We start from the raw sequence: 26,038 nt of genomic DNA, 5'->3' as shown, positions 1-26,038 counted from the left end.
GCGGAAAGACTTACCTTACGGGGAAATAAGGACGGGTATACACTCGCACACACACACACATATCCATCTACACATATACAGACACAAGCAGACATATTTAAAGAAAAAGAGTTTGGGCAGAGATGTCGAGGCGAAAGTGCAGAGGCAAAGATGATGTTGAATGACAGGTGAGGTATGAGTGGCGGCAACTTGAAATTAGCGGAGATTGAGGCCTGGTGGGTAACGGAAAGAGAGGATATATTGAAGAGCAAGTTCCCATCTCCGGAGTTCGGATCGGTTGGTGGAGGTCAACGTCCAAATCCCATGCCACTTTCCTTGATGTTGACCTCCACCTGTCCAATGGCCAGCTTCACACGTCCGTCCACATCAAACCCACCAACAAGCAACAGTACCTCCATTACGACAGCTGCCACCCATTCCACAGCAAACGGTCCCTTCCCTACAGCCAAGGTCTTCGTGGCAAACAAATCTGCTCCAGTCCGGAATCCCTGAACCATTACACCAACAACCTGACAACAGCTTTTGCATCCCGCAACTACCCTCCTGACCTGGTATAGAAGCAAATAATCAGAGCCACTTCCTCATCCTCTCAAACCCAGAATCCCCCACAGAAGAACCACAAAAGTGCCCCACTTGTGACAGGATACTTTCCGGGACTGGACCAGACTCTGAATGTGGTTCTCCAGCAGGGATACGACTTCCTCAAATCCTGCCCTGAAATGAGATCCATCCTTCATGAAATCCTCCCCACTCCACCAAGAGTGTCTTTCCACCGTCTGCCTAACCTTCGTAACCTGTTAGTTCATCCCTATGAAATCCCCAAACCACCTTCCCTACCCTCTGGCTCCTATCCTTGTAACCGCCCCCAGTGTAAAACCTGTCCCATGCACCCTCCCACCACCACCTACTCCAGTCCTGTAACCCGGAAGGTGTACACGATCAAAGGCAGAGCCACATGTGAAAGCACCCACGTGATTTACCAACTGACCTGCCTACACTGTTATGCATTCTATGTGGGAATGACCAGCAACAAACTGTCCATTCGCATGAATGGACACAGGCAGACAGTGTTTGTTGGTAATGAGGATCACCCTGTGGCTAAACATGCCTTGGTGCACGGCCAGCACATCTTGGCACAGTGTTACACCGTCGGGGTTATCTGGATACTTCCCACCAACACCAACCTATCTGAACTCCAGAGATGGGACATTGCTCTTCAATATATCCTCTCTTCCCGTTACCCACCAGGCCTCAATCTCCGCTAATTTCAAGTTGCCACCACTCATACCTCACCTGTCATTCAACATCATCTTTGCCTCTGCACTTCCGCCTCGACTGAAATCTCTGCCCAAACTCTTTGTCTTTAAATATGTCTGCTTGTGTCTGTATATGTGTGGATGGATATGTGTGTGTGTGCGAGTGTATGCCCGTCCTTTTTTTCCCCTAAGGTAAGTCTTTCCGCTCCCGGGATTTGAATGACTCCTTACCCTCTCCCGTAAAACCCACATCCTTTCGTCTTTCCCTCTCCTTCCCTCTTTCCTGATGAGGCAACAGTTTGTTGCGAAAGCTTGAATTTTGTGTGTATGTTTGTGTTTGTTTGTGTGTCTGTCGACCTGCCAGCACTTTCATTTGGTAAGTCACATCATCTTTGTTTTTAGATATATATTTCCTACGTGGAATGTTTCCCTCTATTATAACCATATCATTAATTTGAACCCAACAATTACGTTTGTTATTGTCGCTGCTGCATCTCGAAATCTTTCCTGTCGTCTTATTTTCTCTTTATTTTCTCTTTCTGCTTTTACCAGTAGTCTCACTTTCTATTCACCTTCCCTTTTTACCGTAATACAATTTTATCCCGCCTATATATACTCTATAATACGTAACCCACTTGCAAACCATAACCAAAAAATTTTTATTTTGCGCTTTCAACAATACCGCTGCTATAAAATCCACCGTTTCTAGTTCAATAACAGCTGCCTTCACGTATTAAACAACCATTTTGACTAGTTCTAATAACTTTTACTTTATTTCCACTTCCGTTTTTCGTACATCACTGATCATTTTTAGCCGCTCTCCACAGGTTTTAACGTCATTATTTACAATTGTTAGCCCCATTTTCGTAATCTTTCACCACAACACCACGCCTTTTAATACATTTACATGTTTTTTTCGAAATTTTCCCGAATTTCTCCGTCCTTTAACGTGTTTTAGCGGCAACACAACCACCTAACCTTCATGCACATCGCTGTCTACCAACCCAAAATCACCACAGGATCAACTTATCCAACACTTTTTCGCATTTTTTCATACCAGATCTCCAGTTATTTTCTAGTTCACCCTTATCTCTCCCCATATATTTTTATCTTTCATTTTCATTTCAACCTCATGTTACACTTTCCACCTTCTAATACCATGTCACCCTCACAACACCCCCACAACGACCCCATTAAGTTTTATTTACATTCCCTCCGCAAACATGCCTTCACCCTAGCCAGATTACGCTCGCATATTTTATTTTCTCAGGCTTGTCTGACGTTTGGCATAACCCCCAAAGGCCTCACACTTAAAGTTCCCATCTCTGGCTGCAACCCTTCTTTCCATCAGTCCCTATACCAGTTCCAAACTGAACAATCCATTGCCCTCACCCACCTAATCCTTCACCTACACATCAACTCAGCCAATGAACACACCCGTCAACTCCTATCCTTAATAAAAGTCCTCAATCTTTCCTCTCCCACATCCACACCGGCTATTCAGAGCATCCTCCTACAGGCCAACCGCAAATTAGAGCAGCATGCCACCCTTCACCTCAAAAAACTATCCAATCTCCTGGTTTCCCACCTCCGGAAAGGCAACTCACTCACCCTTCACAACCTTTCCAGCAAACCTCAACCACCTCTCATTGCACACAAACCCAGTCTCTTCCATCTACTCGGTCTCCCACTTACAGCTCCACTCCCTCCAAAACCTCAAAATTCCAAGCAACACAATCTGGCACCACAACACCCTAATTCAGTAGTTAACCTTTCCTCCAAACCTCTCTCCCAATCTGAAACCTCTGTCCTATCCAAAGGCCTCACCTTCAGCCCCACTCCCAGATTCAACCAAACAGCCCTCGTCAAAGATTTACTGTCCTACACTCGTACTCTCTGCTGGAAGTATCACTTTGCCACGAAGAAAAATGATCCTAATCCTACCCCTAATGATCCAACTCCCCAAGACACTATCCAAATTGAACCCTGCCTGGTACAGTTCCGTCCTCTGTCACAGCGGGACCCACCTCCTCTTCCTCAAAATCACCCTCTCCAAACCTTCCAGGAATTTCTGACTTCCAGCCTTGCCTCTCAATCCTTCTTAAAAAACCTTAATCCTACTCCCAACATCACCACTGCTGAAGCCCAGGCTATCCGTGATCTGAAGGCTGACCGGTCCATCATCATTCTTCCGGCGGACAAGGGTTCCACGACCGTGGTACTTGATCGTCGGGAGTATGTGGCTGAGGGACTGCGTCAGCTTTCAGACAACACCACATAAAAAGTTTGCCAAGGTAGTCCCATTCCTGATGTCCAGGTGGAGCTTCAGGGAATCCTCAGAACCTTAGGCCCCCTACAAAACCTTTCACCTGACTCCATCAACCTCCTGACCCCACCGACACCCCGCACCCCTACCTTCTACCTTCTTCCTAAAATTCACAAACCCAATCATCCTGGCCGTCCCATTGTAGCTGGTTACCAAGCCCCCACAGAATGTATCTCTGCCTACGTAGATCAACACCTTCAACCCATTACGTGCAGTCTCCCATCCTTCATCAAAGACACCAACCACTTTCTCGAACGCCTGGAATCCTTACCCAATCTGTTACCCCCAGAAACCAACCTCGTAACCATTGATGCCACTTCCTTATTCACAAATATCCCGCACGTCCAGGGCCTCGCTGCGATGGAGCACTTCCTTTCACGCCGAGCACCTGCCACCCTACCTAAAACCTCTTTCCTCATTACCTTAGCCAGCTTCATCCTGACCCACAACTTCTTCACTTTTGAAGGCCAGACATACCAACAATTAAGGGAACAGCCATGGGTACCAGGATGGCCCCTTTGTACGCCAACCTATTCATGGGTCGCTTAGAGGAAGCCTTCTTGGTTACCCAGGCCTGCCAACCCAAAGTTTGGTACAGATTTATTGATGACATCTTCATGATGTGGACTCACAGTGAAGAAGAACTCCAGAATTTCCTCTCCAACCTCAACTCCTTTGGTTCCATCAGATTCACCTGGTCCTACTCCAAATCCCATGGCACTTTCCTTGATGTTGACCTCCACCTGTCCAATGGCCAGCTTCACACGTCCGTCCACATCAAACCCACCAACAAGCAACAGTACCTCCATTACGACAGCTGCCACCCATTCCACAGCAAACGGTCCCTTCCCTACAGCTTAGGTCTTCGTGGCAAACGAATCTGCTCCAGTCCGGAATCCCTGAAGCATTACACCAACAACCTGACAACAGCTTTCGCATCCCGCAACTACCCTCCCGACCTGGTACAGAAGCAAATAACCAGAGCCACTTCCTCATCCTCTCAAACCCAGAACCTCCCACAGAAGAACCACAAAAGTGCCCCACTTGTGACAGGATACTTTCCGGGACTGGATCAGATTCTGAATGTGGCTCTCCAGCAGGGATACGACTTCCTAAAATCCTGCCCAGAAATGAGATCCATCCTTCATGAAATCCTCCCCACTCCACCAAGAGTGTCTTTCCGCCGTCCACCTAACCTTCGTAACCTCTTAGCTCATCCCTATGAAATCCCCAAACCACCTTCCCTACCCTCTGGCTCCTACCCTTGTAACTGCCCCCAGTGTAAAACCTGTCCCATGCACCCTCCCACCACCACCTACTCCAGTCCTGTAACCCGGAAGGTGTACACGATCAAAGGCAGAGCCACGTGTGAAAGCACCCACGTGATCTACCAACTGACCTGCCTACACTGTGACGCATTCTATGTGGGAATGACAAGCAACAAACTGTCCATTCGCATGAATGGACACAGGCAGACAGTGTTTGTTGGTAATGAGGATCACCCTGTGACTAAACATGCCTTGGTGCACGGCCAGCACATCTTGGCACAGTGTTACACCGTCCGGGTTATCTGGATACTTCCCACTAACACCAGCCTATCCGAACTCCGGAGATGGGAACTTGCTCTTCAATATATCCTCTCTTCCCGTTATCCACCAGGCCTCAATCTCCGCTAATTTCAAGTTGCCGCCACTCATACCTCACCTGTCATTCAACAACATCTTTGCCTCTGCACTTCTGCCTCGACTGACATCTCTGCCCAAACTCTTTGTCTTAAATATGTCTGCTTGTGTCTGTATATGTGTGGATGGATATGTGTGTGTGTGTGAGTGTATACCCGTCCTTTTTTCCCCCTAAGGTAAGTCTTTCCGCTCCCGGGATTGGAATGACTCCTTACCCTCTCCCTTAAAACCCACATCCTTTCGTCTTTCCCTCTCCTTCCCTCTTTCCTGATGAGGCAACAGTTTGTTGCGAAAGCTTGAATTTTGTGTGTATGTTTGTGTTTGTTTGTGTGTCTGTCGACCTGCCAGCACTTTCATTTGGTAAGTCACATCATCTTTGTTTTTATATATATATATACGAGATCAGTTCAATAAGTAATGCAACACATTTTTTTCTGAAACGGGGGTTGTTTTATTCAGCATTGAAATACACCAGGTTATTCCCCAATCTTTTAGCTACCAACACTATTTTTCAACGTAATCTCCATTCAATGCTACGGCCTTACGCCACCTTGAAATGAGGGCCTGTATGCCTGCACGGTACCATTCCACTGGTCAATGTCGGAGCCAACGTCGTACTGCATCAATAACTTCTTCATCATTGGCGTAGTGCCTCCCACAGATTGCGTCCTTCATTGGGCCAAACATATGGAAATCCGACGGTGCGAGATCGGGGCTGTAGGGTGCATGAGGAAGAACAGTCCACTGAAGTTTTGTGAGCTCCTTTCTGGTGCAAAGACCTGTGTGAGGTCTTGCGTTGTCATGAAGAGGGAGAAGTTCGTTCAGATTTTTGTGCCTACGAACACGCTGAAGTCGTTTCTTCAGTTTCTGAAGAGTAGCACAATACACTTCAGAGTTGATCGTTTGACCATGGGGAAGGACATCGAACAGAATAACCCCTTCAGCGTCCCAGAAGACTGTAACCATGACTTTACCGGCTGAGGGTATGGCTTTAAACTTTTTCTTGGTAGGGGAGTGGGTGTGGAGCCACTCCATTGATTGCCGTTTTGTTTCAGGTTCGAAGTGATGAACCCATGTTTCATCGCCTGTAACAATCTTTGACAAGAAATTGTCACCCTCAGCCACATGACGAGCAAGCAATTCCGCACAGATGGTTCTCCTTTGCTCTTTATGGTGTTCGGTTAGACAACGAGGGACCCAGCGGGAACAAACCTTTGAATATCCCAACTGGTGAACAATTGTGACAGCACTACCAACAGAGATGTCAAGTTGAGCTCTGAGTTGTTTGATGGTGATCCGTCGATCATCTCGAACGAGTGTGTTTGCACGCTCCGCCATTGCAGGAGTCACAGCTGTGCACGGCCGGCCCGCACACGGGAGATCAGACAGTCTTGCTTGACCTTGCAGCGATGATGACACACGCTTTGCCCAACGACTCACCGTGCTTTTGTCCACTGCCAGATCACCATAGACATTCTGCAAGCGCCTATGAATATCTGAGATGGCCTGGTTTTCCGCCAAAAGAAACTCGATCACTGTCCGTTGTTTGCAACGCACATCCATTACAGACGCCATTTTAACAGCTCTGTACAGCGCTGCCACCTGTCAGAAGTCAATGAAACTATACGAGACGAAGCGGGAATGTTTGAAAATATTCCACAAGAAATTTCCGGTTTTTTCAACCAAAATTGGCCGAGAAAAAAAATGTGTTGCATTACTTATTGAACTGCCCTCGTATATATATATATATATATCGTCTTTGTTTGTGTGTATATATATATATATATATATATATATATATATATATATATATATATATATATATATATATATATATATATATATATATATATATATATATATATGTACAAACAAAGACGATGAGACTCACCAAACAAAAGTGCTGGCAGCTCGATATATATATAATTCTGATCTATTTGATAAAAAACTTGATACAGATTGCGAAGGCATGTGGAATGTTCTGGAAGGACATGGATTGTTGTAATTATCGGTGGATTGTTGTCATCAATAAAATTATGTACATATACTAAATTAAGTAACTAATCAAGAAATTGAAGTAATAAGTCCTTAGCAATAAATAACTAGAGACTGCAAAAATGTTAGCATGAAAAATCAATGCTTCTAATTAAGAAAATGGTAATATAAAAATCCAGTAACAGAAGACCTCACTATCTTGAGAAACAGCTTAAAAGTTATTAGCAAGTGATGTATTTTCATTTGTTATTTACTTTTATGTCTTCCTCTGTAATTAATATTCTTTGTAATTACATTTCTAATTAACTCCAATTTCCAGAATTTGAAGCCTTATTTATGCAGTTTATGCATGTAATCGGATAAAGAACAAGCTCTGTACTACCACTGAATATTAGTAACAAATCCAACTGTGATTAATTATTTAACTAAAATAATATGAGAGACATTATTGTAATTTAAGTTCAGAATGATAACTTTTAAGCTTTTTGCGGTCTTCTGTTAATGGATTTTTAGGTTACCATTTTCTTAATTAGAAGCATTGATTTTTCATTCTAACATCTCTGCAGTCTCTAGTTATTTATTGTTAAGAACTTATTACTTCAATTTCTTGATTAGTTACTTAATTTAGTATATGTACATAATTTTATCGATGACAACAATCCACCGATAATTAAGACAACGCACGTCCTTCCAGAACACTCCACGTGCCTTCGCAATTTATATCAAGTTTTTTTATCAAATAGGACTGAATGATACATATAAAGACACACATACAAGGCCTTAGGAAGCACTGAATTGTCTGATAACTATCCGGATGCATATTAAAAAAAAAAGGTGGTATCAGACATTTCATATGAGTCTTATTATAATCTGATCTTGATTTTCGTTCCTGTGAACTTTTGGTTTTATCAGGATATCTTGCCTTTTCCTTTTGTCTGTTGATGGACATCTCTGCAAATGCACCAGTTTCTTCATCACTCATATTCAACTGGGACTCATCTTTGGAGAGACATTCTGTCAAAGTTTCCACATTTTGTTGACTAGCTGGCACACTATCCCAAGCTGTTTTAAATGCACTATATTTTGATGGTAATGACGAAATGACTTTCATCATTACAGCTACATCTGAGACCTTTTCTCCAACATTTCATGAGTTGTAATGCTAGATTTTCAACTTTAACTACTGAACAACTACAGAATCATTTGCATTCATCTGATATTCATGAAAACGTTGAGTTATTGTTAGTTTGCTGGCTTCTGGCTGTTGCTCATATAGTGATCTCAACTTGTTCCACATTTTGTAGGCTGTCTCACAAACCAACAGACTTTGCATTTGTGTACCATCTACTGATGTGGAAATCAAAAACATACCTTTTGCATTTTTTTTTTTTTGTCCATGCTTTCAAGGTGGCATCATCATCTTCATTAGGTTGACATCGAGTCCCTATTACAACATCAAGAATTCCGTAAGCCTTTAAGATTACAGTTATCTGTAATTTCCATGACATAATTGTGGTGTCACCGCGAGACACCACACTTGCTAGATGGTAGCCTTTAAATCGGCCGCGGTCCGTTAGTATACGTCGGACCCGCGTGTCGCCACTATCAGTGATTGCAGACCGAGCGCCGCCACACGGCAGGTCTAGAGAGACTTCCTAGCACTCGCCCCAGTTGTACAGCTGACTTTGCTAGTGATGGTTCACTGACAAATTACGCTCTCATTTGTCGAGACGATAGTTAGCATAGCCTTCAGCTACGTCATTTGCTATGACCTAGCAAGGCACCATTATCATTTGCTATTTATCTTGTGATGCATGTACCGTCAGACCGACGTTCACCAATTGTGGATTAAAGTTAAGTATTCCAGCAGCTACGTACGTTATTGGCTATATTAATTACCTTGTCCAGTTCCAGACCTCACGCCAGCCTGCGTGAGCTTAAACGCGTGCCTTTCGGCTACCTGTCACTGTGGATTGGCTGTCTTGCCAGTCCACAACAATAATTTTCTGCATCCAGCTTTGAGATGAATTTTGATGACACTTCTTCAGCCATTGCAGATTTCTTCTCTCTTCTTTTCACCTGAACATGTCACAGTTGGGATACTGAAAGTTTATATGAAATAACAACTTTCCTCACGTAAACTGAGCGATGCCTGGGCACGGGTAGAGGAGGTTGCCAACAGAGATTAATAAAGCTGATTATGAACTTATTTTATTAATTAAAATAACTGGTTTTCTTGACAATGGCTGACTTTTAACATGCAACAAATACAATACAATGAATACTACTACCGCAAAGAAGACAAATATGAAAAGCTGCACTCACATAAATAAATGCTACATACTAGTAGTAAGAAAGAGGGCATAAACTGAACATGAACTGCTTACACATGTAAATGTAATTCCAACAATAATCTCCCACAGCCTATCCCATTCTCTTTTCTCTTTCCCATGGAGACAGCCATTAAAGCTAGAGTAGTGTGTATGCTTTTATATGAGTCTATTGCCAGTACTGTATAGTTGTCCAGAATGTAAGTAATGGACAGCAGTTCTGTCTCATAACTTTTTTAGTTTAGTCATGAGTACTTTTCTTTTGGTATAATTAAAAATATTTCATTTTATTGGGGTGTTTCTTCACATTGAGATTACTTCTGTTACTTCTCATTCTGTTACAGCTCACAAGAATGTAAAACTGTTTATCACACATGGAGGACTGCATAGCACTTTGGAGGCATTACATCATGGAGTCCCTTTAATTGCTATTCCAATTTTTGGAGACCAGTCACTTAATGCAAATCGTGCAAGAAATGCAGGATATGCTGTAAAACTTGATTTTGCAAATGTTACCACAGACTCACTGCAATGGGCACTAACAGAAATTTTAGAAAACCCAAGGTATGATTACTGAATGAAACTGGAAAGCAACATTTATTCTAATTACTTCTGCCATTAAGATATGCTTTAATGTTTAAACATACCAATTTTCAGCTTGATTTTTGAATTAATTTAGGAGTCCTAATGTGATTATTGATTACTTTTATTATAACTAATTTTATTGCTGTATGTTAATCACTCACCAGCAATAAAAGAACACTTTAAGTCAGTCCCAGAGCACATACACTTAGGAATATATTTACAACAAAACAGTAATACATTTATAACTGATTCATGTAACTTGAGAACAGAAGTCAGAAGCATTTAATGTCTTACTCAGTTAACAGTGGTAACTACTTGATCTTGTGACAGAATATACCTGTAATTCATAGCCTCTCCTTTGTACCAACTATTGTTGATCACCTCGAAGCTGAAAGTTCACATAGGTGTGGACTACTGTTTGTTCAATAATATATGTGACATCACATTTTAGTCGACATTAAAACACATCTTTTATTCCATGCAAAGTATACTTGATAAAAAGTATACCTGATAACTACAGTGACCAGTTATTACACTAGAAACAATCATTAGCATAATTTTACAGGCCCAAAGCCACAATGACAATGGATAAGTAGCACACTCTAAACAATTCAGGATGAGATTTTCTCTCTGCAGCGGAGTGTGCGCTGATATGAAACTTCGTGGCAGATTAAAACTGTGTGCCGGACTGAGACTCGAACTCGGGACTTATGCCTTTTGCGGGCAAGTGCTCTACCAACTGAGCTACCCAAACACGACTCACGCCCCGCCCTCACAGCAGGAGAGCTTCTGTAAAGTTTGGAAGGTAGGAGATGAGGTACTGGCAGTAGTAAAGCTGTGAGGACGGGGTGTGAGTCATGCTTGGGTAGATCAGTTGGTAGAGCACTTACCTGCAAAAGGCAAAGGTCCCAAGTTTGAGTCTTGGTCCGGCACACAGTTTTAATCTGCCAGCAAGTTTCATAAAAAATTCAGATTTGTACAAAGTCAATACAGTTCAAATTTAGCACAGTCCTCCATGGCAGATTGTTATGGAAGAAGATCACACTGTAGTAGTTAAGGGGACATTGAATGTTTCTACTCCATAATGTACTTTGGACTTTCCTGAACATTTTGGTATATAATACATTAAAATCAGACAATTGTGAGACCTTCAAATAATATTTTGAATTTTGATGTGTGACTGTCAAATTTCACGGCTACGCATATACTGACACAGTTGAGCAGTCATATCTTGGGAAGTCTAGAAAGCTGTGAATTGCTTAGTTTTGTGTAGGACATGACAGGAAAAGGATGGGAACACGTCTGCATAACCTAAAAACCAAGCTGGGTAACACAAAACTGATGGCAAGACAATAAAATCTGCTGGGAGACTAACAGACAAAGTAATTGTTGGATTACAGAAATATTATGGGAAGGCCATTAGAGATAACTGTGACAATTTAGAGAAGATGAAAAGAGCTGTGTGGAGCACTTTCTTTCATCAAATATTAACCGATGAAAAGCCATGTCATGCTTTGTGTCCACTTCCACCAAATACTTGGTGTAAATATAGGCAAGCTGAATTTTCTGGCACCCTGCATGAATTTACACATAAACATTCTCTTCCTTTGGCAGTAACGGGGACAATCAAATCTATTTACAGAGATTTGGCAAATCCTAAGCTACTAAAGAAGTGTTTATGTGGGAAGACCCAGAATGTGAATGAGTCCTTCAGTAATGTTGTGTGATGCCGTGTGCCTAAAAACGTATTTGTTGGCCTTATGACTGTAAAGAGCCACAGACTGACTACTCTGGGTGATGTTCAACTACTTATGGATGGTATTAGGAACAAACTGTTATTTTGAAAAGTACTTAATTCTTTGGAAGCTAGATTGGTATTTAAACAATGGAAATTTCAGGTGGAATATCAACAATTATTAAAAGGATAGACTGCTATGACATGTGAGTTGCAGACACGCACAACAAAAGACTGTTACACACTGAGCTTTTGACCAAAGCCTTCTTCAGAAAAGAAAGGAAAACACACACACATGCATTGACACAAGCAGGCAAACCTCACACAAACATGACCACTAGCTCTGGCCGCTCTGGCCAGAATTTTACATGGGTGAACATATTTGGTTCATTAGTGAGACGTCTCTCTTGATATCTCCCAGGATTAGATTAGATTTAGTTTTCGTTATGTAGACCCAAAAAATTAGATGATCCTTGTGGGTGTGGAACATGTCAGAATGTATAACATAAAACATAAAACACTTGAATATAATACATAATACCCTGATCATTTGTCAGGAGATTGTCGAAATAGGTGAATACAATGCAGCACACTGGAACAGCTAGTAGTTATAGAACTAACATGCTGTCAGAATGAAACACTGTTATGCACTATTAATAAATTTATCAAACACAGAAATACCTAACCTTCACTGTTGTGACCAAGTGCTGTCAAAACTGAAATCTAACAGGCATTTTTACTTAAGCCGGCTTAACAGTCTCTGTTAAGATATTCATCTATGGAGTAGAAGGAGTTGCCTATCAAAACGTCCTTCAAACTCTGTTTAAACTGTGCTTTATCTGAAACCAAGTTTTTAATGATTGCTGGCAATTTATTGAAAATATGTGTTCCTGAATATTGGACCCCTTTATGGACCAAGGTAAGTGATTTTAGGTCTTTATGTATATTGTTCTTATTCCTAGTATTGATAGTATGTATTGAGCTATTAGTTGGAAACAGAGATGTATTACTTGCAACAAATTTCATTAACAAATATACATACTGAGTGGTTAGAATACAAAGTTCCTTGAACAAGTTTCTACATGATGTTCTTGAATTTACACCACAAATGATTCTTATCACATGCTTTTGCACCCTAAAAACTTTTGCTCAGTTTGATGAGTTGCCCCAGAATATGATCCTATATGATGTAATAGAATGAAAGTAAGCAAAGTATGCAAGTTTTTTTTTAATATTTATATCTCCTACATCTGACATCATTCTCACGGCAAATACATACTTGTTTAGGCGCTTAAGCAATTCTGTGGTATGCTCTTCCCAACTGAACTTATTATCGAGTTGTAATCCCAGAAATGTAACACTATCACCCTCTTTGATCTGCATGTCTTCATATGTTATACACATGCTGGAAGGAAATCTCTTACAGGTTCTCAGCTGCATATGGTGGGTCTTTTCAAAGTTTAATGACAGTGAATTAGCTTTAAACCACTTATTAACGTCAGTGAAAATTTGATTAGCAGCTATTTCTAAATCTGTACTTGACTTGCTACTTATTGTAATGTTCTGCAAACAAAACAATGATGTCATTCATGTACACAAGAAAAAGCAATGGACCCAAGATGAAACTCTGAGGAACACCATATTTAATTAATTCCCAGTCAGATGAAGATTGACTGCTTACTGCACAGATATTTCACAACACCCTTTGTTTCCTGTTAGACGGATAAGACTCAAACCATTTCGCAGCATTGCCGGTGACATCATAATAATCTAATTTACTTAAGAGAATGCTGTGGTTCACTCAGTCAAATGGTTTTGACAGGTCACAGAAAATTCCAGTAGCTTCTAATTTATTATCTAATGAATTAAGTACATTCTCACGGTAGTGTAAATAGCTTTCTCTACATCAGAACCCTTAAGAAATCCAAACTGTGACTTGGACAATACATTATTTGCAGTCAAATGCTTATGGAGACATTTGAACACAAGCTTTTCAAATATTTTTGAGAAAGCCAGCAAAAGTGAAATTTGGTCTATAGTGTGATGGTATTTCTTTATCCCTCTTCTTGTAAAGAGGCTTAACTTTGGCATATTTTAGCCAGTCTGGAAATGTTCCACTGATAAGAGATTGATTACACAAATAAGTTAAGATATAACTCAACTTGCATGAGCACTCTTTGATTAGCTTTGTTGATATGTTATCATACCCACTGAAATTTTTAGATTTTAAGGATTTTATGATTGATGCTACTTCTTTCAGAGATGTGAGTGCCCTTCCCATTTTACTGAAGTTATTTTTAAAGGCTGGTCTCAGATACTCCATTGCACTGTTCACCAAATGTGATAACCCCAAGCTGTCAGTAACAGAAATGCAACACTACATGCACTTCTTGCCAGGGTCTCATTTATTTTTAGAGCTATCTGTTCCTCTTCCTTTTTGGCCCCACTTGTTTCTGTCTTTGCTATATCTCATACAGTTTTTATTTTGTTGCCCGATGTAATTATCTTTTTCTCTTAATAAGGCTGCTTCAATTTCTGGATTACTTGCTTCAATATTTTGCAGTATTCTTTGTAATGCAATACAATGCTAACATCAGAGCTGTTTCTAGATAGTAGGTACAGTCTCCTTTCATCCAACATCATATCTTTATTCCTTGTGTAATCCATGGTTTATTTTTTGACTTCTGTGTGATTTACCTTTAAGGCAAAACAGTTTTCAAAAGTGGAGGTAACTTTATTAATGAATGCTTTGTATTTTCCATTTGAGTCAGAAGTACTGTAAGCATCTATCCAATTCATGTCTTTGAGCAATTTCCCGAAATTCTCAATTTTTGACTTATTTATTACCTTCATGTACTCACATTTATCCTGACAAGTTTCAACGTTTAACACAAGGTGTTGCATGTTGTGATCAGATAGCCCATTCACTATTGGTTTTGTGATACGACTTTTTTCCCTAGATTTGTTTACAAAGATATTATCAATAGCAGTCTCAGAGCATTTACATACCCAAGTAGCAAAGTTCACAGTAGGAACTAAATTGAATGATAGTGTTACTGACTGCAATAATTGTTCACTGACAGAGCTTTTCAATAAATCCACATCAAAATCACCAGCAACCACTATTTCCTTCTTTTTTTTTTTTGCCATGAGATGGGACAGCAGAGCTTGCAGATTTTTTTATGAAGAGGTTAAAATTTCCTCGAAGATGATCTGTATATACCTACTGTTAAAAGGGACTTATGAAATACCACTTCCATTGCACAAGCTTCTAAGCTGCTCTGAGCAAAATTTAATAATATCAATATTCTTAAAATCAAAATAGTTTCTGATAAGTATTGCAACTCCTCCTTTCTCCATATTTTCTCTACAGAAGCAAGAAGCTAACTTGAATCCTGTAATATTTAACATATCTATACCAGTGGTCACATGATGTTCAGGGAGGCAGATTATATCAACTGGTTTCCTCAACTCTAGTTCTTCAACACAAATAAAGGAACTCATTAAGCTTACCCCTTAGTCCTCGGATATTCTGATGCAATAACCACAACTGATTTTCTGCCTTAGCTGAATTACAACTGGATGAACCTAATTTTCCTGCCAATTTTTGAGTATCTCTAGTTTCAATCAGAGGCTGTCTGCATGAATTGTGTACATGAAAATTTGCTATCTTTCTGCCTTTTTATCAATGTGAATGTCATTTTCAGCCTTTGTATTTACCAATACTTTTTCCAGAATGTTCATTCAGTTGAGAGAACATGATATGTGCCAGTGGTCATTTATTTTATGAATTTTAATATGCACTTTTAGAATAATTTGTGATGTATTAAGTACTTTATTTTGACACTATACTTCTGCTTACAGGTACACAGAGAAGGCAAAATTTTTGTCAAAACTTTTCAGAGACAGACCAAGGCCTCCAATGGAAGAGGCTATATACTGGACAGAGTATGTCATTAGGCACAAAGGTGCTCCCCACATGAGGTCTGCAGCTCTGGATCTGACATGGTACCAATATCTGCTACTAGATGTCATTGCTGTGGTGTTGTTGGCTGTGGTTGCAGTGATTTTTGTAGCTGTGTTCCTAATTAGGACAGTATTAAGACTTGTATGTGGCAAAAGTACAAAAGTGAAAAGTGGAGGGAAAAAGAAAGGTGTGAAAAGGGACTGAACTTACATTACATTTATTTCTGTGCAGCACAGAATAACATGTAAACAGAAAATATTAAAGACAGCCTACCTCTAATTTAATGTGATTGTTTATGTTTGAATCCTTAAAACTGCAAACCCATCTTTGACATCAATAATTAAACTGTTAAATATCTACTGTGTTGAAAGGGAAGTGTGAGATTACTGAAACATACTTTGTTTCATTTTTTTAGTTTGATAGATAAAAAGTCTACTCACCAAGCAGCAGCAAAACACACACATAAAAGACTGTTGTGACTGGCAAGCTTGTGTGTTCTGCTGCTGCTTGGTGAGTAGATTTAAATAATTTTATCAATAATTGATTGTTTCTGTTTCATTTGCAAAATCCAACTATTATTCAGACAGACACACTAAAAGTGATATAAAAGTTAAAGAAAACCACAATAGGTACTGGTAAGAGTTGAAATATAGTTTATGTGGATATTAAATTATTGATTTTGAGTTTGTGTTGATACGTTGAGTTGCAGTCAGGCACAACAGAAAGACTGTTATACATTGGGCTTTTGGCCAAAGCCTTCTTCAGAAAGGAAACACACACACATTCACAAAAGAAGGTATGCCTCTTGTTCATGGGACTACTATCTCTGGCCATGACTGCCGGAATGCATTCTAGCTCATTAGCCAGGGATAGCAATCTTGTGGATGTGAGTTGGCTTTGCTTGTGTGGATGTGCACATGTTTTCTTATCTGAAGAAGTCTTTGGCCAAAAGCTCAATATATATAACAGTCTTTCTGTTGTAACTATCTACAACTCAGTATGTCATATTTATGCTAAGTAGCAATCTATCCTTTTCATGATAATGTTAATATTCCAACCTGGGCTTTCCATGGTTTGATTTCATGTTGACAATAGCATTAAATAAGTGAAAACATAAATGAGTACACTGTCTCTAATTAAACTAGAACAAGAGTATGGCATGTGTTTAGTATGGACTAAATGATTGGTCAAGATTCATGGCTCCCTTGTTAGATTCTTTTTGTCTTAGTTCCATTCTCAGCAGTATTCCACAATACAGCCCTAAAACAGACATTTATGGATAATGTGCTCAGATCACTTCTACTTAGAAGAAGGCCAGCAGAATTATTGTTCTATAATACATACTCAAATATAGTGTGCTGCCAAGAGCAAAATAAACTGTCCTCAATAATCAACATGCACCTTAAAAAAATGACCAAGACTTATTCTTTGCATATGATATGGAGTCAAGAATATTTTGTGTGTCATAAATTGTTGGAGTCAGTTAGACTTTATTGGTGGCAGATAAAAATTCACTACATGTTAAATGCTGTACATAATAATATAAAACATAACAATATCAAAATTTTGTTAGCAAGTGGCATCATTGTACATATTGGTGGTCTGTAAATAGACTGTTATTACCATTTCTTTGTCATTAACCAGCCATGACTGGACAGACAGCATCAATTTCGGAATAATATTACCATATTAAAATTAATAAAATAATTGCAGTTTAAACTATGATACTAAAATCAGTACTATAAGACTTATATTTAAGAACAAGATTACAACATACATTACAATAATAAGACAGTCATTTAATAAAGTAGCAGAGTTGCTGATGTTTTCATTGGCACTGAGCTGCAGTTCAAGTAGACAGTGTTATGTCACCAGAAAAGTATTTCTCTATACTGTACAAAGATTACTTTTTTAGTATACACAGAATTTTAGTCCTAAATTGTTTGACTGGTAATGACTGAATTTCCTTGGGTAGAGCATAAAATAATTTTGGGGCCACCATTAGCATCTTGTTCTGTATCTTAGTTAATCAATATCTTGGTTTGTCTGTACTGTTTTTATAGCGAGTACTGTATTGTTGAACTTCATTTCTCTTTCTGTACATCTTATGATCTGGCTTTGTGTGAAAAAGGCAGTTGAGAATATATTGGCTGAAAACAGTCAGAATTCCTAATATGGAAAAAAACGGTCAGTATTTTTGCCAGACGTAATGATCCCCATTGCTTTCTTTTGTAACAAAAGCACAGTCTTGCAGCCTGCAGAACGGTCCCACTGTAGCAGCCCGTAGCTGATGTGACTGTGGAACATTGCTAAGGAAACTGTTAATAGGTACTCATGCGGCACAACAATTTTTAGTTTCCTCAAGAGGTATAGGATACTTGAGAGTTTGGAACATTTGTGTTTAGTGTGCTGTTGTCAGGAGCTAAGCAAAGGAAAAGTGCTGGAACGGTTTGTCAATTTGAAATCTGAAATTATTTTATTCTTACAGCAAAGTGGCAAACATTATTCTGAACTTGATGATGATTAATGCTGGATACTTACAGCTTTTTTGACTGCATATATTCCTCTGTGTTTTGTATTCATTAATTTTCGTCTTGTTCAAGATGAACTAGACCTGGACCTCACTTAACAGGGCTTCTGCTTGTTGAACAGCTTAAGGTACATTTTCCCCTTTTGAAATAAAGTTGTGTCATCCCACAAACTGCAAGGTGTGCCCATTGGAGCCTACACCATTAATGAAAATTAAGAATAACAGGAGTCATATTACAGATTCCTGGGGCACACCATGCTTTAACTTCATTACACTTGATTCTGCTCCTTGCATGGGTACAATCTGTCATTTGTTATTTAGGTACAATTCGAGAGTTTGTGGAACAGTTCCCCCAACACCATATGATCTTAGCTTGCTGAGCAGGCTCTTCTGTGGGATACAATCAAATGCCTTACTGAGGTCATAGAGTACCAGTGTTATAGACTCCTTGTCTTCAAAACCCTGACATATATTTGTAACTAAGTACTGCTGTTGTATTTGACCTGCCCTTCCAAAAACTGTGCTGTGTATCATAATAGAGATTGTTTCCTACAAAATAACTTAATAGCTGATCTTTCATTATGGACTCTGTCACTTTATCTAGCACTGGTATTATCGATAAAGGCCTGTAGCTTGACACTTCATGTGGGTTACCTTTTTTGTAAACTGGTACTGTGTGTGCTACTTTCAGAAAGTCTGGAAATCCCCCAGCATGGAGGTATTTATTTATTACTACTGACAGAGGTTGAGCAATTTCACAGACTGCAGTTTTTAATATAGTACAGGACATGCTGTGAATATCAGGGCTTCCAGAGTGTTTGTAGTCTTTTACTATTTTTATTACATCTTTTTGATACACTCTCTTCCACCTTACCATGCTGCATTTATTTCCAAATTTCACAGCAACTGCAGGATCTGTTTTGAAGTCATGAATTTCATCTGCTGTGTTTTCTACTGTGTTTACAAAATGTTCACTACATTCATCTGGACTGCAAGAATTAGAGCAAGAGGTGGGCTTTTGCCTACATTCATTAATCAGATCCCATGCTGCCTTGCAAGGATTGTGAGCTTCCTCAACAAATCTACTATTATTTTCCTTCTTTGCTTTCTCTACTTCTTTTCTGTAAATCCTTTTGACATGTAGATAATTGCAGTATAGTCTATTTTTGATGCCAATATCTTCAGTGGCTTTGTTTTTACCATTTAGTGCTTTTACAATGCATTTTAGTTTGGCTAAACAAGAGGTACAACAGCTCTTTACTTTGACAGTTTTCTGTGTGTATTTTGATTTGGCAGTTGGATATCTCTTGGGTTTCAGTGGAAAATTTTCATCAAATTTGGCTCTAAGAGTCTGGAACATGGAATAAAATCTATCACTTGGGTCCAATTCTTCACACATTTGATACCAGTCTGTAGAAGACTTGCAGTTTTGAAATCATCTATTTTTTTCTTTGTAATAACACTACTTCTGAAGACATAATTTGAATGCCAACTGGGAATTTGTTGAGTGCCTACTGAGTTTGTCTATAGCTTCATGATTAGTGCATTGTGATCTGCAGGCATAGAATCAACATTACGTGCTTTGTAGTCCCAACAATTTACGTTCGTAACAACTGTGTCACGACAGACGTGGAAGGTAACTGTACAATTTGTTGTAAGAGATTTTAGTATCATGGACCAAATTGAGAATGATAGTCCATTATAAACTCTGAGTTGGTTCACTTTGTGATGATTCCCTATTTGGAATACCCTGAGGCTTAGTACACTCAAATTAGCCTTAACTAGTGTCATGATGGTGAATTGGGGTGGGTGGGAAAGGGGAAGAGATGGTAGGGTAAGGGTTGGGGAAGAGAATAGAGCTGTCTGGCAGGATGTGCAAGGACTAGACGGAGCCACAACAAGACTGCCACCAGATGCGGCGTCGAGTGGCTGTGAGACAGGGAGGTTGGGGGAGGGGAACAGGGTGAAGAAAGGGAGAGGAGTAGGGAAGGGGGAAGACAGGCAGGTGCATTGGTGGAGGCAGCAGACAACGATGGTGAGTGGACACGAATATGGAGAAGGTGATAGTACAGAAGAGCTAGAAAGTGTTGGGTGGAGGGTGTGGAGATAGTTGATTACTGTAGGCTGAGGTTAGGATAATTTCAGGAGTGGAGAATGTGTTGTAAGGATAGCTCCCATCTGCACAGTTCAGGAAAACTGGTGGTGGAGAGGAGGATCTAAATGACCTGTGTTGTGAAGCAGCCATTGAACTCAAGCATGTTGTGTTCGAATACCACCCAGCTGTCCACCAGGATGAACAGCTATTGCCAGCCAAGAGCAAAGTAGACCAACCTGTAGCACAACCTGCAGCTGATCACAACATGCTTGATTTCAGTGGCTGCTTCACAACCCAGCTCATCTGGATCCTCCCCTTCAACACCAGCTGTTCTGAACTGCACAGATGGGAGGTATCCTTATAATACATTCTCCACTCTTGAAATTATCCCAGTTTCAACATACAGCAACCTACTGTTCCCCCATACTCCACCCAACAGTTTCCGCCTCCTCTGTCCTATCTCCTCCTCCCTGTTTTTGTTTGTTTATCTTTTAACATGTGCCGTCCTCTGCCAACACACCAGCCTGTCTTTCCACATCCCTGCTCCTCTCTCTTCTGCTTCTGCTCCCCATGTCCCCCTCCCTTCCCTCTCCACAACCTCTCTGCCCCACAGCCTCTTAACCATGCACCTGATGGCAGTCATGCAAGTGTCCATCTAGTCTCTGCACACTCTGCGAGACAGCACTCTTCTCCTGCCCCCAGCCACAACCTGCTCTCCCTTCCCTTCCCTGTCCCCTCCAGATTGCTGCTTCCATTCCACGTGACAGTTGCATTTTGGTCCAAGCTGCCAGAGAAGGTGGTCATGTGTGCATGAGGTATGCTTGTATGAAAGAGTGTGTGTGTGTGTGTGTGTGTGTGTGTGTGTTTCCTTTTCTGAAGCAGGCTTTGGCTGAAAGCTAAATGTGTACCAGTCTTTTTGTTGTGTCTATCTACAATTCAGTGTGCCATCTCTATGATGAGTAACAATCTATCCTTTTGCTGATTTTTGTGATATTCCAGGCTGGAGTTTCCACTGTTGGAGATGTACAAAAGGAGGTGATAACTTAGTCTTAATACTGCCATAATTAGTAACTGTTTAGGGTCATAGTTGGCTTTACTAGAATGAGAGAGGTACCGCGCAATAAACTCAGTTCTGGTGTGGGTGACAGAGGGCTAGGACAAAATAAAATCAAACTTAGTGTAATTAACAGTAGTCAGTTTTTAAATCTATGTTTTAGTATCCTATAAAGAAATCGATATTGTGAGACCGGAAGTCCACATGATAACTGCATTCTGGTCCAAGCTGCCAGGGAGGGCAGTCATGTGTGTTTCCTCTTCTGAAGAAGCGTCTGGCTGAAAGCTAAATGTGTAAGAGTCTCTTTGTTGTGCCTGCCTTCTATTCAGCACGCCATCTTTATGGCGAATAACAATCTACCCTTTTCTTTATATTGTTTGTTAGACCTCTGTTAGCCACAATTTCTCCAGAAGTGAATGACACTAATATACATATACCTCTAATGCTTCACACTGGAGGATTAAATGTGGTGCAGTTTCATAAATTCTGTACTGCACTGTCTCCACTCAGGGGCTTCTGTCTCTATACAAATTACACTTGCCATGGCCAGTCATTAGCCCTAATGAGAGTTTAGCCTGTCTCTTATTCAAGCCCAGAATTACAGAACTTCTCTAAAAATATGATTTCAGCATCATTAGTTTAACATGTTCTTGTTTCTGTTTTTTAGTCCAATGTTCTATATGCTACCTTCTGATCGAGCTACATAGTTTAGATTTTATCATCGCCTTGGTGATAGCTAAAATAGATCCTGGTTCAATGAATGGGGCCATCACCTCTGCTCTGATCAGCCTGTCAGCTTGTTCTCCTCTGAATGGGCAAATATGTTGTTCACACTGACCTACACAGGGACAAATGATCACCATGATAAAATAAGGGCAATCAGAGCTCGTTCGGAAAGATATAGGTGTTCGTTCTTTCTGTGTGCTATACGAGATTGGAATAATAGAGAATTGTGATGGTGGTTCAATGAACCCTCTGCTAGGCACTTAAATGTGATTTGCAGAGTATCCGTGTAGATGTTGATATAGATGCCTGCCAGGAGAGGGCACCCTTACAAGTAATAATAATAATAATAATAATAATAGCTTTATTCAACATCGAATGGTACACTGCACATGTACAAAGAAACAGTAATGATTAAAGTTATTTGTACAATACACAAGACACATTCTTCTGAATACGTCATTAATTTACAACAAAATTACAATAAGGTGTTTACTTATTTCTGTTCACATAATTTCACAAAGCATTTGTTGTTCTTCATATAAGTATGGTACTCTTCTAATGTGTAGAAAGGGTGTTTTACTAAAAATTTCTTAAGCTGTTGTTTCAGTTTAATTGTAGGAAGAGCAATGACTGCTCTAGGCAGTGCATTAGCTAATTTTATACCTGCATACTGAGGCCCCTTTTCGTAAAGTGCTGTTCTGTGGCTGCCAATGTAAAATCTTTCTTTATTTCTAGTATTGTACTGGTGGAAATCTGAATAAGTGTTTGGGTGCTGTCTTTTCACAAGCAATATGGCTTTTAGAATGTATGTGTTTATAACAGTTAACACCTCTGTTTTTGGAAAGAAGTTGCGACAAGATTCCCTATATTTTGCTCCACAGATTATTCTCACACCCCTTTTTTGAAGAATGAGTAGCTTATCTAGATTAGCTTTGGTTGTTGCCCCCCAAATTTCAATACCATAGTTCAAGTGAGAGGAGAGAAGAGCATGGTATGCAGTCTTTAGGACTATGGTGTCTCTACAGAACTTGCTAATAGTACTGATTGCAAATATATTTTTTGACAACTTAGTTGCTAGAGAGTCAATATGTGTGTCCCATTTCAGGTTGCTTTGGATTGTTACGCCAAGGAATTTTACACTAGACTCTTTCTTTACCAATTCGTTGCCCATGTATAATTTAATTTCATTATTCAAACTACTTTTGTTAAACTCCATCAAACATGTTTTACTGGTGCTTACATTTAAGTGGCTTTCATTAAAAAACTGAACAATTTCTTTTGTCACATTATTACACTCGGCCTCTAGTTCATTACATGATTCCTTTTTACATACAATGGACGTGTCATCAGCATACAGAACAATTTTGGAATTTATAGTACAGTATTTAATATCATTTACATAGATCAAGAACAGAAGGGGGCCCAATACCGAGCCCTGGGGCACCCCATATTTTATGCAAGTGATCTCTGATTTGTAGACACCCCTTTCCATTTTAAGTAGAACAAACTGCTTTCTATTGCTCATATAACACTTTATTAGGTCATAAGCAGCACCTCTAATGCCCATGTTCCATAGCTTGTCTAATAGGATGTCAACGTTCACACAATCAAAGGCTTTTTCCAGGTCTAGGTATACACCTGCCACATGTTCCTTGCTTTCGATACCCCCTAACACCTCTTCAATTAGTTGAGCGGCTGCAGTGCTAGTTGATTTGCCTTTTATGAATCCATTTTCATTTTCGAACATCAGGTTGTGTTTGTTAAGAAAGTTTATAATCCTGTTGTATATAACTTTCTCAACTATTTTGGACAAGACAGGAAGGATTGAGACTGGTCTGTAGTTTTCTATTTTGTTGTTCTCACCTTTCTTAAAAATGAGTGTTACCTGTGCTATTTTGAGTCTGTCTGGAAAGGTGCCTGATTCTATTATATTGTTGACTGCTGCAGACAGCGGTACAGAGACATTTTGGCTACAGGCTTTTAAAACATTAGTATTTAGGCGATCATGCCCAGCTGAATTAGAGGGTTTTAGAGAGCTAATGATGCCCATTATTTCTGCACAGTTTGTGGGGGCTAGATATATACTATGGTCACATGTATTACCTTTAAAACTGTAGTGCATGTTTTTATGTTTGTCATTTATGGCTTCCCCCACGCACATCTTGCTTGAAATCAACAGATCAGGTAATAAAATAAAATCAATCAGAAATATTGTAAACAGAGAGACAGGGAAAGAAGCCATAGAAGGTGCATTACCTCTGTTAAAAAGAGTGGGAACATTGTAAAAAGTAGTTCATGTGTAGCAGATATTTTTAATTACTAACATTTGAATATAACTGAGAAAAGTGGTGCAAACAGTTCAGAAGAGGAAGCAAAATAGTACACTTAAAAAACAGTATTGAGGACATTTTGTTAAATAAAAATTAATCTCAAATCCCCGTCTGTGTGCCTCTCCTTCCTGAAATAAAGAAGATTATCAAGACTCCAAAAAGTAAAAGTTCATAAGGGGTGGATAGTATCTTCAACATCACAGTAAAAAGCTGTGGCCCTATAATACGTGAATTTCTTAGTCACTTATGTAAGACATCCTTAACTCATGGTGTTTTCCCAAGCACATTAAAATATGTCATTGTTAGGCCACTCTACAAGAATGGTGATGCCACAGATGTCAATAACTACTACCCAGTATCACACCTTACATCATTTTCTAACATTTTTGAGAAGTTAATGCACTCCTGGGTTGTCACCCACTTGTGAAATAATGAAGTAGATAGCCAGTTGAGTTTTGGGTTCCAAACAGGCCACTTTACTGAGTCAGCCAGTAACAAATTTCCTGAGCTCATAATAAAGTTTTTAAATGATAAATATCTCTAGTTGGGACCTTCTATGACATACAAAAGCTATTTTATTGTGTCAGCCACAATATTTTATTACAGAAATTAATATTGTATAGAAAGATCTGGTGGAATGTATATAATTTACAAGTAAAGGAGACAACTTACCCTATAGTACAGGTACTAAGTCGCCAACATGTTCATAAAAGGGGCTGAAAAACTTTACTAGCTTTCACACAAATTCTTTTTCAAGCTGGAGTATGCACATGCAGATGTCTCTCTCTCGCTCTCTCTCTCTCTCTTTCTCGGGCAAACACACACACACACACACACACACACACACACACACACACACACACACACACACATGCTTTTCAGCTACACTGTGTCAGCTGAATACACGATGTGGGGACTATAGTTTCACAGGTAGACTTGGATGTGGGGTAGTGTCAGGTGGAGTAGGTGAGGGAGAAAAGAAGTGGGGAGAGGGAGGGAGGGTGGGGAAGGGTGGGTGACAGCTCAGAGGGAGGCAGCAGGCACAAGTGATAGTAATGTGGGGGGAGAGGCAGCATATGCACTGGATAGGAATATGACACTTGGACACTGGAGCGGGCAAAAAATTTTTTTCATTGTACATAGTCCAGTACGTGCTTGTTTATGTTCTTATTTAAGAAAAAGAATGCAGAAAGTCACCCTAGGCTTTCGACTAATACACACTTTTTGTCCAACATGATATCTTTATTCCTTGTGTAATCCAAGGTTTATTTTTTGACTTCTGTGTGATTTGAGTTACCTATAAGGGAAAACAGTTTTCAAAAGAGAAATTACTTTGGATTCCCAAAAGATTTGATCATTATACAAGAATCTTATTTGGATTTGCAAATATCACCAAATGTTGGCTGCAGTATGCATCAGTGACAATG

General features: G+C 39.8%; 1 protein-coding gene across 1 annotated transcript in view; it reads left to right on the top strand.

Annotated features, from left to right (window-relative positions):
• LOC126418697 (UDP-glycosyltransferase UGT5-like) overlaps window positions 1–16,155 on the top strand; it is a 111,000-nt gene extending 94,845 nt beyond the window's left edge. Inside the window, exons 5-6 of the mRNA XM_050085592.1 lie at window positions 9,934–10,153; window positions 15,774–16,155. Coding sequence (XP_049941549.1) covers window positions 9,934–10,153; window positions 15,774–16,080 — 527 coding nt within the window. The 3' untranslated portion in view covers window positions 16,081–16,155. The remainder of the gene's footprint in view (window positions 1–9,933; window positions 10,154–15,773) is intronic.
• The last annotated feature ends 9,883 nt before the right edge of the window (window positions 16,156–26,038 follow it).

This window comes from Schistocerca serialis, chromosome 9 (assembly GCF_023864345.2).
Source record: "Schistocerca serialis cubense isolate TAMUIC-IGC-003099 chromosome 9, iqSchSeri2.2, whole genome shotgun sequence".
NCBI lineage: Eukaryota > Metazoa > Arthropoda > Insecta > Orthoptera > Acrididae > Schistocerca > Schistocerca serialis.
The sequence above is the reverse complement of the archived record's forward strand: the minus strand, read 5'-3'. Positions and strand labels throughout refer to the sequence as shown.